The sequence below is a fragment of the Phytophthora cinnamomi genome, assembly GCF_018691715.1.
Source record: "Phytophthora cinnamomi strain GKB4 chromosome Unknown Contig2, whole genome shotgun sequence".
NCBI lineage: Eukaryota > Oomycota > Peronosporomycetes > Peronosporales > Peronosporaceae > Phytophthora > Phytophthora cinnamomi.
In genome coordinates this window covers 668,065-682,583 of record NW_027150935.1, presented here as the reverse complement: position 1 = coordinate 682,583, position 14,519 = coordinate 668,065, and the positions used below count along the sequence as shown (strand labels likewise).

Below are 14,519 nucleotides of genomic sequence, written 5' to 3'. Positions count from 1 at the left end.
CATTTGCGGAGAAATCTGAATCTATCGCGACACCTAAAACGACTGCGAAGAAATCTGGAGTAATTGCGAGACCTCAACGTGCAGCAAAGAAACAACGGAGCAGCAAGAGAAATAAATCAACCGCAGCAGCAGCGATTCGCAAAGAGCTTTCTCTTCAAATGCAAGCAACAGCTGAAACGTTTTTAAATGTTTGAGTAGCATTTTCCCCATCGCAAGAAGACTGGATGGCTACCGAACACTATTCAGAAGTTGGGGGAGCATTCCTGGTCAGTGTAGTGAACCGTTACAGCATCCATGACGGAAAGAATGATGCCAGTGCGTGCGTACCATGCCCAAGCTTCGAGATTCGTTGGGTAAATACAACCTTTCAAACAAAAACTCACGTTCATCGGATCGTTGAAAGTGCGGTTTGACGCGGGGTGGGGCAATTTGTACAAATGCAAAAGAACAGTGTTGCGTTTGGCGAGTCCTGGAGTACTTTGTGTACAATGGTGCCAAGGTACACTGACATTCCATCACTGGCAGACAACTTTGAAGAGATTGACGAGGCAAGGTACCGCGAATGACCAGCCTTTAGAAGCCGCAAAGAGCTACACATAGATCTATGTCCGGCAGAAGTAGAAGCTATCGAAGGTATGACGTTCTCGCCGACCGCTTCATTCGACGAGGTCCCAGGATTATGCACGCACGCGGATGGGACTACGACGACTAGATGGTGCGAAAGCAGTAAAAGGCTGTTTGGCCACTCAGCTACAGCAAGCTTTTGTTGCCTTCCTTCCTATTTCACTATGGAAGCAGGTGGTTCTTTTTTACGAATGAATATGCGGTGGCAAATGCAACTAATTTGGCAAAGCCGATTGAGCTAGACGAACTGATGAAGTTTTCAGGGATTCTTTGGTACATGACCCTTGTTGATAAAGGGGAGATACGCAAGTAATGGTTGGACGACGAAGAAGCCAAAATCTTTCCTGGGGCTAGTTCAACAAGTCTATCGACCATTATGAGCTGGAGGCGGTATATTTTCATTCGCAGCAACTTAGCTTTTCGTGCGAACGTGGGTAATGAAGAAACAAAACGTGATCCTGCAGCGAAAATACGACCACTAATTACTATGCTGAAAAAACGTTGTGATCGGCACGTGATTCTTGGTCGGAATGTTGCAGTGAATGAAGCAAGTATTGCTTGTCGCTTGGAGTATGCATGACATCTCATTGTCTACAATCCAAGGAAACCTACAGGTAAATAACATTTTAAACTGTACGTATGCTGCTGCTCCACGACATGGCTTGCTTTGCGATTCAAGCTTCACTGTACCAGCGAATTGGAAGATCGTATGACCAACGTTGTTCTAGAATCAGAAATTACTGGATTGGCTACCCTACAAAACAATCATCCGAAATTCGGAAGCATGTTATCGAGGTTACCAATTCTTTGAAAGGATGGAGACGAGTAATAAACACCGATAAATTCTATACGTCGTGTTTGCTCCTGAAAACTCTGCGAACCATTGGTTTTTACGGTCGAGGCACTGTTCGAGCATCGAGTAAACACTTTCCTCGCTTCACGATGATCCAACCCAGTGACGAAATGGAGAGAGGCTGCATTAAACAAGGTGTATGTGTTGAAAAGCACATTGTAGCCGCAAGCTGGGTGAACGGATCAATAGTCAACGTTATTTCAAACGCAGATGATTCTGGCACATCATTGGTATATCGCCGCATCAAGCAAACGCAAGAGGATTTTTTAAGGCTCCAAGATATGTTAGCGAATACAATGCAGCAATGCAAGGCGTTGACCGTCATGACCGGTTGCGTGGTCGCTTTTCAATGGCTGACGGTCATTCGTTCAAAACATGGCACAAAAAGCTAGCTCTAGCTATGCTCGACATCGCAAGATACAATGCCTGCATATGTCACAAAATAGCGATGCGTTCTTCCCCAGGTGAAGGTGTTTCGGGTGGGTGGACGGACAGCCGGAGGTGCACGCGACGAACGTCGATCATTTGTGGCGTCATTCGTTGCGGAAATGTTTGATGGAAGCTGGAAAAACGCGTTGGACCACGATGGTGGAATGTCGTATACGGAAATAAACAATGGAGTTGAGCCCAATACACTAACCTGTGAATCTAAGACGTTGTCTGTTGATAAATCTGCGCCCGCATGTATAGCAAAGGAATCGTGGACTGTTCTCAACACCAGTAGTCGTGCTAAGCGCGAATGCACTGTGTGTCGGTTTGGAGGAAAAACAACCAACTCAGAAGACTGACAACTGTGAAGTGCACAACGTAACCCTGTGCAAATGCACATATCCAATCTATCCTGTTCAAGTTCATCTCTGCCAGGTATCGAGCTGAACCTGCTGGCAGAAATGTAACGATTATTATCTTCCTGAACGAGTTTACAGCCCCGCCGGTAATTTGATGCGTGGTTCTCCAATATATAAGGATCCGGCACCGTTCCTCAAGCACAAAGGAAAGCCTAAACGACCTGGGAAAGTGTAAACCCCGACAGTAGTATTAGCGGTTTGTCGTGAACAAGTACAGAGGTAAGCTAATGCCCGAGGGCAGCATTTACTGAGATTTATTCATTATAGTGTATTTGTATGGTGCATATTGGTTTGTCGGATTCGCTGCAACCCTGTCTGAAGAATCGAAGACTGGATCCAGCTCTGTGTTGAAACATTCCTGCACGAATTGGCCACTCCCGCGCTTTCCGTCTCAAGTGCCATCACCAAATGAAACGTCTCCCAGCCAGCAACACTTGGCCATTGGCGTTGTTGCTATACCCGGTCGGCCAACTCGTGTACATGGTAAGCAGTGTGGTCGCCACGAAGTGCAACATAGCCGTAGTAAATACGTAACGACAAGAGCGGGAGGTGATCACTCCCAAAGCTCTCAACTCCGATTTGGCATTGTTATTGTTGCCCTCGCTAGCCACGAATCTGTTCGCCATGGTTCAGGATTGAACCCAGCGAAGCCACTGTGTCTTGTGAAATCCACGCACCCAGATACTCGTGAAGACGCGTGATATGCACTGGGCACAAGGCGAACAATCTTGCCCTTGACAGTCAACGACGACCACGATAGTAACCCGAGTGAAGGCCAGCCGCGGGGGCGATAGACTCTACGCCTGGGTGGGTTGATGACGGGTCTCAACAAACAGTTCGCGTGACGTCTGATCACGAACGAGACATCCAACGGCGGTTCCGTTGAAAGCATGATCATACCGGGGGACGCAGCCTAGATGTATCACACGGCCGACTGTCCGTGTGACGACCCACCTCGAACGCGATAGCGATCGGCAAGCTACATCCAGTTTTGGGTGTGACGGTTGTGACGACGGTGGCGACAGACGTAGCGCGTTGGGGGGCATAGGCGCATGTTCCAGCTCCTGCCTACGGGCGTACCGGCAACACGTACCGGCCATCGGCGAACAGGGCGCCATCTGGCTACTAGCGATCGGGTCCCCGACGCTGAGCCTGGGAACCAGTAGCCTGACGACCATTTGCAAATGTGTCGATCGTCAATGTGCGTGCTAGCAATCAACGAGCGGGACAACCGACGGCAACCGAGCGTGAGACCCATCCAGGGACGGATCAGTCTCAGCGACGTGCCGAGCGTGCTTGCCATGAGCGAGCAGGACCAACGCAGCGCTTGACGATCGGTGGCAATCATGCCGACCATCATCGGACATATCAGTCATCGACGAACGTGCCATCTACGGCCGCTGTCGACCCGCGGGTCGAGCATCTGTGAGAATGACGGCCGACTGGGAGCATGTTGCCCTCACGAGCGTATCGAATATTGGCGAGCGTGCCGGCCGAAAGCGAGGATGCCGTCCATCAGCGAAGTATCAGCGGTCGATGAACGTAACGGTCGGGAGGTTGAACCGGGAGGTGCTGTCGTCAGCCAGCGGGTGGGGATTGCGTTGGAGGGGGAGGAGGGGGGGGGGGGCAGCTTGCGTGACAGTGAGGCTTGAGCGAAGATCGGCAAATCGTAAAATGAGCTTTGGATCAGCGCTCCCATTCGCTTCGCTCCGATCTTTGTGTAAGGATGTTGAAGTGGGCATCGTGAGAGGTGATTGGCGGAATCTAGTTTCCTGACCAATCAGACACTCTTATTTTCATTTCGACTCTTCTGATAGGCGGATTCGAACCAACAGCGAAAATCATGGGTTCGCGCGCTTTTGGGCGCGAGCTACTTCAACCCGAGACCTTTCACGCGGCGTCTCGGGATTGGTTGAAGGTCTTCATGGCCCCACCCCAGCTTGAATCCCTAGTAACCGCGATGTGAAACGCACCTTCTATATTCACGTTAGAGGGGGTTTAAGGTATATTTCTTCAACGAAGTTAGCACTCGCTCGCGGTTGTGGCCACTACCCTCACACTAACAGCACTTACTGTTCTACCTCCGATAGCCATTTACTGTCGCTACGCTGCTCGACTCGGGCATTCGACCAAACCACTGGGCGAACAGCCTAAGCACGCTCCATGTACAAGGGTAACTCCCGGTTTTGTATTAGTTGTATTTACTCTCTCACGAGGTTTCCTGACACACAGCTGCCAAATGCATGCATGAAGTATATATACAATAAAGCTACTAATGGTAATGCGATGCATTATAAAGCATAACTACTTGATATCATTGCAAGCCATGATCACGGTCACAGCATCGCGACAACAGAAGTGTACTCACCAAACAGTGCAGATAGTAATCGCAGGGGGCTACCAAAGCCCGTAGTCAACCACAATTGCACTGTTCAGTGAAAACAGTGTTCTTTGCGGGAATCGAACCCGCGGTACCTGGACTGCGATCCAGACATGCAAACCACTAAGCTACGATTTGCTAAACATAAAAGCGCTGGCTCAAATCGACCGGATAGTGCCTTGATGACAGCCAGGGAGCGGTTGAGGTTAGGGCTCGTCACACAGCCCTAGCCGATGTACCGTGTGGATCCTTTATTCAAATACTGATAGGACACGCGCAGTGCAGTGAATTTAACCTTTGATGAGCGACGTCAAATGGCGACTTGAGCATCGTGGCGACAGTAATTAGCTATCGGAGGTAGAACGGTAAGTGGTGTTAGTATGACGGCAGTGGCTACAACCGCGATCGAGCGCTGACTTCGTTGAAAATTTATACCAGAAGCCCCGTGTGCAAACTAGCCAACCGATACGTGCTTAGGCTGTGTCGCCCAGTAGTCTGGTCAAATGCCCGTGTCGAGCAGCGTAGCGACAGTAATTAACTATTGGTGGTAGAACGGTAAGGGTTGGTTTCAGGATTCAAGGCGGGAAGCGCCGCAGGAGAGGAAGGCAGTTTTTTCCGATAGCATGGAGGCAGTTAGGAAACGACTGCGAGCAGCAGTACGAGCAGGCAGCTCTCACTCTTCTTTTCGTCAGTTCGAGCTCAAGCGTGGTTCAGCTTAACCAAGTGGCCTCTCTCGCGCTGCCTCGATGGAAACCTCTACGTACTACTACCTTCGCCCGATCGCCTTCGACACGCCCGGCTACTGCTACGGTATGGCCCGAGCGTCATCGGCGGGTTAGGAGAATCTCGCGGTTAAGTAGGTCTTGAGCGGTCGCTGGAAGGGTGATGACGGTTACGAGGTCGAACTTGCTGCGACAACAGTGGAGCATCGTGTGGTCACGAAGGCGGAAGTAATCAGTGGCATAGGAACCTATGTAGGGAACTACATGTGTCTGGCGAGAATTCCGAGTGACGGTCCGAGAAGGTGGGATTATGGTGTTGTGGTAGGTTACACGTTGGTGGCGGTGCCGGCGATCAGCACGTTACACCTCATTTTCAGCGATGGACCGGAATCCGTACCATTCGATGAGTCACCCTTTGAGGATTTGGCCGTGGAGAGCTATGCAATGCGGCATTGTCTACACCGCTCAGTATGTGACTTGATGCTGGGTGAGATGAAGAGTCTTCACAAGCAAGTTTCTGTCGATTTTAATGGAGAGGGCCGCCAGTGTCGTGCCACCCGAAATTTGGCGACGATTTTGGGCGGTATGACATTTTACATCCCGAGGAAGAAGCTCAGATTCCTCTCTATGATTGTTTGCGTGGACAAGTTTCTCGAGTCTCTAATAAGTCTGTTCTCAATTATGTCTACTACAACTCTGGACGGTGACGTCCACCATGCAATGTTGCTGTCGGTGGATCCTTGTTCACCGAGCCGGTTTCACGAGCAGCTCGGGTGGTAGGCCCAGTGGTTCAAGACGCTGATATAGCACCTCAGGAGCCAGACACAGCACCTACCCGGACCGTACTTGCTTCCCAGGACGCGCGGATACTCGGATGACGATAGTGACTCGCTGGAGGTATCGCGGCCATCTCCAGCAATACGAACAAAACGTGTGCGGTCAAACGACGAACAGGGCGCCGATCATGGGCGGTCGCGCCGCCGCGCGCAAGAGCCCAGTAACCAGGCGGAGTCTCATTCCGCTATCGCGGAACTTGATGATATGATGGGTGTTCAACATGGTGTCTCTCGATCGCGGACCCATACGCTCCCAATGTTGGGGTCGGGTTTGGATGGTCAAAGCAGCTATTCCGGCCATCGGCGGTGGCACTGGGTATTCACAACCGACCGGTCTTAAGTAAGTATGCCAAACTATCTTCTGATGTGTATGTGGAATCTCTGCAATGTGAGTGTCAAAGTCTGCCTTTGCTGTTACACCCAGCTGTCCTGCGTCGCTTATTCTCTTTGGATTTTGGTCAACGTGGTTTATCGATTCGCAACCTTCGTCTACTTAGTGTAAAGGAAGCTCGAGAACCTCGACATCGCTATAACATGACTGACTTCTCGGTCAAGAACGCCATGCCAGCCATGGAAAGTTTCAAGAATCTGACGGGGCTGGTTGATGCTCTGTCATGCGGTCACTATCGCGTGTTCGGCCGAGATAATACAGCTTTCGGAACACGCTCGTGCACTTGTCAGTGCGCTGATTCGTAACCGGGTCTCGATCGATGCCCTCGCTATTGACGAACTCGCATACTGGATTGATGAACGGTTCGAAATGCTTCGAGCATTGCTAGCACAGGGTGAGGACCAAGCGTGCAACAATGTTACTCTCCAATTTTCTGTAACACACGAATCCTATCAGCAGCTAATGTAGAACATCTCAGAGAGCGGCATGCGGAGCTCACTCAGCGCTTGGTAAAATTCGAAGGCCGTCCGAGTCTAGGTTATCGAGGTCAACACACTAAGCGCCATGGTTCCGGTACAACAGAGAAAAGGTCTGATCGCACCGTCAATCGTATGGGCGTGCCGGCTGCAGTCCTTAAGGCACTCCCCGAGGAGATTGCAAAGGCGTTGGGAATGAAGTACCTTTCAAACCAGCCGTGCCGCGGAAATGGTGGTACCTGTATATTCGATAAGCGCGGCCACTTCAAGCCGAAAAAGCTCCCCGATGTGGTGCGAAACTATATTACGAAGAACTTTGGTGGACTCAGTGCTGAATTTCAAGATCTCTGATAGGGCCAAGGTGATCCGTTGGGCTTTCCGGCACCTTGGGACCTGCAACGCCCGCTATCCAGCCCCAAAAATGTGGACTTGCCACGAGTTGCTTCCCCACGTGGCGCCAAAGGCTTCTCACGAGCGGATCCTTCGCCTGTTGTACATGTTCGCCAGCTCCAAAAGCGGTTGCAACAACACAAGCCGCACGTAAGAGGATACTCGAGCTGCACCAGGATGCAGGGCGCGTACGGCTCCATGCGGCGTTGTAGAAATTTGATATTGCGCCTCCGGTAGCGTTTCCCACACAAGAAGGTACCGGTACGGCACCACAGATTTTGATTGATCGTGAAAAACGACGCGCATTTACCAAGTACATCCGTCGATCTGGATGTACTCTCCCGGAATTTGTACGGCTGCTGCGTAACGAGACGCCGGACGACACTAGACCAAATAAGGCACTTGAGATTCCACGTCGGAGCAGATCTTGGAAGTCGTACCCCCACCGCCAGTTGCACGAGCAGATTGTGCGTCATGGTGTCCGGTCACGATGGAAGTCACAGCATTCGCATCAAGCCGAGCCCCCCAAAAACCACGGATCCGTGAACATACTCGCCAAGAACATTCGAAAAGGTCAAGACGCCAACCAGTATATTGTGCTTGACATTAGCCTATCTGATGTACTAGATGGTTTGACGTGCAGTCCGTTTGGTGCAGTGGCAAAAGGTTCCGTGCCAATGAATATCGATGCCAGGATCATACACGATTTATCCTTTCCGGGTAGTGAGTCTGAAAATGGTGAGACTTTCCCTGGTGACGTGATCGACATTTCTTATGAGGGAGCGCCGGTCGTCGCTCAGCGTCTCGTTGGGCTATGAGAAACAGGCTACGACACTAAGACGATGACTGATGATATTAGTGCCGCTTTTCGGTATATTCCGATCCATTCTGACTACGTTGGGCGGATTTCGGGTTGTGTACCCGAACTGGGCATCCCCGTTATCGATCTGAGTTGTCCCTTTGGTTGGATGGACTCTCCTGGGTACTACTGGGCCGCCGGTGCGGCCATGAAGCGTTTGTACGAGCATTCAGCGCCTTCTTGGAGCGGAGTGATTCAGGGACATCGAGAGCCTTTCACATGTTCCGCGTGGTGCGACGACTACATCGGCGTGGAACCAGATATCGGGACACGTTTACCTGAAGCTAATATAGCGTTACGATCGGCTATGACGGAGGTACTAGGACCCCCAAGCGTGCAATGACGACAAGTTCTCGTTATGGTTTGTCAACGGCAAGGTGCTTGGGCTAAACTGGTCAGTGGAGGAAGGAACTTTGTTGATGCCCGAGGTGAAAATAGCCAAGGCTCGCTTCAGAGTTCTCGAAATGCTTAGTGCTGAATCTACGACCCGAAATGATTTAGATCAGCTCCTGGGAAGCCTACGTCACATCACTACGTGTGTGCGTCCAGCAGCAGCCTTTTTCCAACGGGTAGCATCGCTGCATCGGAAAGCGAACCGATACGCTCGCATTCATCTGACCGATGGTGTTAAAGATGGTCTGAGATAGGTTCTTATCGTTTTGGACATCGCACCACTGAATCGCGTGGGATACGACAGGTTTGTCGACCGCCCGACACCCGACTTCACCATTATTATGGATGCGTGTGATGAGGGTTTGTGCGCTGCATTTCCTGCCTGGAAAGAATTCCTTCTTGTGCAATTCGACGAAGAAGAACGGCGCGAGATTTCGCAGCTCAAACAGGGTGGGGCCAGCTTCGACATTAACGTCCGCGAACTACTAAGTCCGGTGTTTGCGGCAGCGCTTTGGGGGGAGTACTGGCACTCGACCTCCTCACAACCGCATCACGTACGCTTCAACATTGACAACGAGTCGGCCGTGCGCTGGAGCAACAAGCGGTCCAGCAGGAACAGCCTGGCTCAACTTCTCTTGCGTTCGCTGGAGTTGATGGAAGTACGCTACAATTTTTTCACGACTGCACAGCAAGTTCCGGGCGAAGAAAATGAATTTGCAGACGCAGGCAGCCGGGTGTGGCAATCGCAGACACACAGGGAATTATTTGCTAACCTTTCGTTGTCTTGGATTCAAGTGGAAGTGTCACCCGTGTTGAGGAAGTCCTCGAGGCTTTGGGAGCACCTTTGCGAGCGGGTGCACTCGCTGAACGCTCCACTCAAAGCTACGCCAGAGCATGGAAGCAGTGGGAAGAGTGGTGTTCGGTCATGAATTATTCTGCCTGGCTCGGTCACGATACAATTGATCGGAATGCAGCTCAGCTTGGGGCATCCGCTGTTTTTCGTTGGCGTTACGGACTGAACCGCCAAAGACGAGGCAATCAGCACTCTACAATCTGTGGTAAATGCTGCGGTGTGAGGTGGTACCACCGCAACTACAGGTGCTACGATCGTGGTGTAAATGCTAGCCATGCAATACTTCTCCGGGGGATTCGGCGATTCACGGATCCCGTTCGCAAGCAGCAGCCAATTGCGGTGCCCCTGCTACTTGCAGTTCGTGGGCTCCTCACTCTCACGCAGCGACGACACCAATTGATTTGGGGCGGTCTACTTCTCGCTTACTTTTTCCTCCTTCGACGCTCCGAATACTTGAAAATTGGAAACAGGTGTCACGACTATATTCAACGGCTCGGTGATATCTCCTTTCTGGATGGGCATGGCCAAGCGACCACCCCGCGCCAAGCCCGAATGGTCTGCATCAAGCTGACTGGGGCAAAGAACAATCAATACGGCCGCGAAGAACTACGGTACCTGCATGCTTGAGGTGACGACACGATTTGTCCAATACCAGGTGCTCGATGGATCTACAAGGCAGCAATCAGTTACGGAACTCTACCAAGTGCTCCTGCGTTAGCCACATCTAGTCACCGTGGCATCACTTCAAAGGCGATGGCCTTGCTGATCAAACAAGCTGTGGTCAGTGTAGGGCTTGATCCGGCACGGTAATCCACACATTACGTAAGAATTGTAGGTGCGACGAAGCTTCTAAATGCAGGTGCAGGCCGGCTGGTGATCAAAGTGCTCGGCAGGTGGTTATCCACTGCCTTTGAAGAATAACCAGTTCTGTCGGCCGAAGGTTCGCGCGATATTGCACGCCTAATGTTTTAGAGTGCAATCATCGGGGTATTGGCAGCGATCAGCGACACCCTGCATCAAGTCTCGCTCGGTAACGTTGGTAGGTGAAGAAACGGCAGCCTCGAGCACGTGTATAGTCGCGCCTGTTTATCACTTCACTTCGGCTCGGGCTCCGGCACAGTCGTCACCTGAAACCGCCAATTTGGTCTTGGAAATCATTTTGGTCACAACTCGAGCTTCGGCACAGTTGTCTGCAGCTGCTTCGACTTGAGCTGGCGCACAGTCGAGAAGCTGATACGTGACTCGAACTCGAGTTACGGCACAGTTGATCACACATGAAACAAGTGCATTATCACATGAGGGCGCGAAGTAGCAACTGAATTTTGGGGCCACCACTCCGCACCCTAAATTGCATAATGCATGTTCGCCCCACTGACGTAGTGCTGATTGTTGGAAAGGGTTGGTTTCAGAATCCAAGGCGGGAAGCACCGCAGGAGAGGAAGGCGGTTTTTCCCGATAGCATGGAGGCAGTTAGGAAACGACTGCGAGTAGCAGTACGAGCAGGCAGCTCTCACTCTTCTTTTCGTCAGTTCGAGCTCAACCCGCCACTCCGCACCATACATTTCATAGTGCATGTTTGCCCACTGACGTAGTGCTGATTGTTGGAAAGTGGTGTTAGTATGAGGGTAGTGGCCACAACCGCGAGCGAGTGCTAACTTCGTTGAAGAAATATACCTTAAACCCCCTCTAACGTGAATATAGAAGGTGCGTTTCACATCGCGGTTACTAGGGATTCAAGCTGGGGTGGGGCCATGAAGACCTTCAACCAATCCCGAGACGCCGCGTGAAAGGTCTCGGGTTGAAGTAGCTCGCGCCCAAAAACGCGCGAACCCATGATTTTCGCTGTTGGTTCGAATCCGCCTATCAGAAGAGTCGAAATGAAAATAAGAGTGTCTGATTGGTCAGGAAACTAGATTCCGCCAATCAGCGCTCGCTGAAAACGATTCCGCCAATCACCTCTCACGATGCCCACTTCAACATCCTTACACAAAGATCGGAGCGAAGCGAATGGGAGCGCTGATCCAAAGCTCATTTTACGATTTGCCGATCTTCGCTCAAGCCTCACTGTCACGCAAGCTGCCCCCCCCCCCCCCTCCTCCCCCTCCAACGCAATCCCCACCCGCTGGCTGACTACAGCACCTCCCGGTTCAACCTCCCGACCGTTACGTTCATCGACCGCTGATACTTCGCTGATGGACGGCATCCTCGCTTTCGGCCGGCACGCTCGCCAATATTCGATACGCTCGTGAGGGCAACATGCTCCCAGTCGGCCGTCATTCTCACAGATGCTCGACCCGCGGGTCGACAGCGGCCGTAGATGGCACGTTCGTCGATGACTGATATGTCCGATGATGGTCGGCATGATTGCCACCGATCGTCAAGCGCTGCGTTGGTCCTGCTCGCTCATGGCAAGCACGCTCGGCACGTCGCTGAGACTGATCCGTCCCTGGATGGGTCTCACGCTCGGTTGCCGTCGGTTGTCCCGCTCGTTGATTGCTAGCACGCACATTGACGATCGACACATTTGCAAATGGTCGTCAGGCTACTGGTTCCCAGGCTCAGCGTCGGGGACCCGATCGCTAGTAGCCAGATGGCGCCCTGTTCGCCGATGGCCGGTACGTGTTGCCGGTACGCCCGTAGGCAGGAGCTGGAACATGCGCCTATGCCCCCCAACGCGCTACGTCTGTCGCCACCGTCGTCACAACCGTCACACCCAAAACTGGATGTAGCTTGCCGATCGCTATCGCGTTCGAGGTGGGTCGTCACACGGACAGTCGGCCGTGTGATACATCTAGGCTGCGTCCCCCGGTATGATCATGCTTTCAACGGAACCGCCGTTGGATGTCTCGTTCGTGATCAGACGTCACGCGAACTGTTTGTTGAGACCCGTCATCAACCCACCCAGGCGTAGAGTCTATCGCCCCCGCGGCTGGCCTTCACTCGGGTTCTATCGTGGTCGTCGTTGACCGTCAAGGCCACGATTGTGCGCCATGTGCCCAGTGCATATCACGCGTCTTCGTGCTCACCAATGAAGTCGAATCTTACTGCACTAATTGTTACGGGGAGGGTCATGCGAGAGTAGAATTTGATTGCTAATCGATAGAAGCTTGGTACAGTGCAATCACAAGTTTAACCTGTTGGGATTAGTTTGATTTGGCCACTGGTTGGTGACAGCATCGCCTTTCACAGCCGAATTGTTTGCGATACTCCGCATGATTGTCGAACGTTGCTCCATTTTCGCACGTAAAGTCCCTTCCAAAATATCTTTGTTGTGCTCAGATACACTTGCGTCAGTCTGATATCAAGGGTTAGTTTACATACCACAGTATATATGGTCTTGATATGACGCTTAGCGATGAGACCTCAGGGATACTTCCGACTTGCAGATGGCTGGCAAGAGGGGGCTGATTATTTGAGAATTTTCCAGCGAGGAAGCACGCACAAAGGACCTAATGGTGGACTGCAGCAGAGAAGAGGCTCAAGTGCCGCCTCCTACTAACACATTGGCCCCGAGTGGCAAACCCATGTATCGGGATGTGAACCAGGAAGAGGTAAGATCAATGTACAATTACCCCATGACCCGTGAAGATTGCTGACTGTGCGTTTAATTGCTAAGACGTTTCAGCTGCAACAAAGCCGTCGAGTTCGACCTCTTGTATCCGGTATGCATACCTTCTCACGGACGGGTACAATGATCTTATAGATTGATATGCACTCGAGCTATTATATGACGTATGCGTTGATACTGACAGAGGTTCGAGCTTGTTTACGGATCGTCAAACGACGTCGAATTGTTCATCGCAGCGTTGCCGGTAAAGGAGATGCATGATCTTCATGTCGATATTACCTGCCGTGGGAAGGAAGCGAGTGCGCACAACTACCTTTCGATGCTGCGCTGGTTGAATTTAAGGATGGAGCTCTCCCAGGTAAGGAATCCGCCATTGTCCTTCATACAGTGGTGTATTCTTCCTTATCAATGTGCTTTATACAATGCAGATCACTAGACCGCTACATCGAGCGAGAATACAAGCATGCAATGATTCGCTTCTTGAACGGCGCACATACCTTGACCAGCACATTGAGTGCTTCAACAAGATGCGCACGGACGATATGATAAACGACGAGATCATCCGTAAACATGCTCACGATGGGCATGTCAAGGAGCTTGGTTACAGTTATGGGCTCAAACTCGCTGTGGCGATGGATGTTATCGATATGCTGGCTAGCGCTATCGAGCACCCATTAATATGGCAGCCGTGCTGCTGTGGAAACTGCTGTTTCTATCGGTCTTCCGAGTGGCACGCGATGCACCCACATGATGTGCAGTATCAAGAGCCGTTTCCAATCTACCTACCTGATCGAGAATTGTATTCAACAAAACATCCTCGGGATTCTTGAGAATATAGTATATATATTGGTGTAGTATGTCGTGTGATTTAGCTTGGCATGGGTTTTGCAAATTTATGACAAGGCATCATGCACGGCGCTACAGATCTTGGTGTTTCGTTCTCGATCGGTCTCTTACACACCACAGGGACGGCGAGCACATCACAGCGCCGGGAGTGGCGAGCACAACGCAATAGCGAGCACAACGCAATAGCGAGCACAACGCAGTGGCGTGGCGGGTTAAGCGCTTGAGAGAAAAGATGAAACAAACGACTGCCTACGGTCTCCTACGGTCGTTCCATCTTTGCCGCCTCCTCTCAAAAAGCTATTTTCATTCTAGCTTGAAAATAACCATTTCAATCGTCGTTGTTTCTCGATGTCGGGAGCGTGCCTTCAGCGGCACCAACATGTAAAGTCTTCACTGCAGCGACTCAGCTGCCAGGGAGTGGTGTGGCGGAGGCCCCATATTGTTGCAGCATAACAGACTCTGATATCATGTCCTGCGCCA

General features: G+C 51.5%; 1 protein-coding gene across 1 annotated transcript; it reads left to right on the top strand.

Annotated features, from left to right (window-relative positions):
• Window positions 1-13,077: 13,077 nt before the first annotated feature.
• On the top strand, window positions 13,078-13,629 carry IUM83_12263 (uncharacterized protein; the record flags this gene model as incomplete). Its single annotated transcript, XM_067936880.1, has 5 exons — window positions 13,078-13,176; window positions 13,242-13,287; window positions 13,378-13,437; window positions 13,486-13,551; window positions 13,622-13,629. 5 exons carry the CDS (start codon window positions 13,078-13,080, stop codon window positions 13,627-13,629), a joined length of 279 nt encoding a protein of 92 aa, XP_067800202.1.
• Window positions 13,630-14,519: the final 890 nt, after the last annotated feature.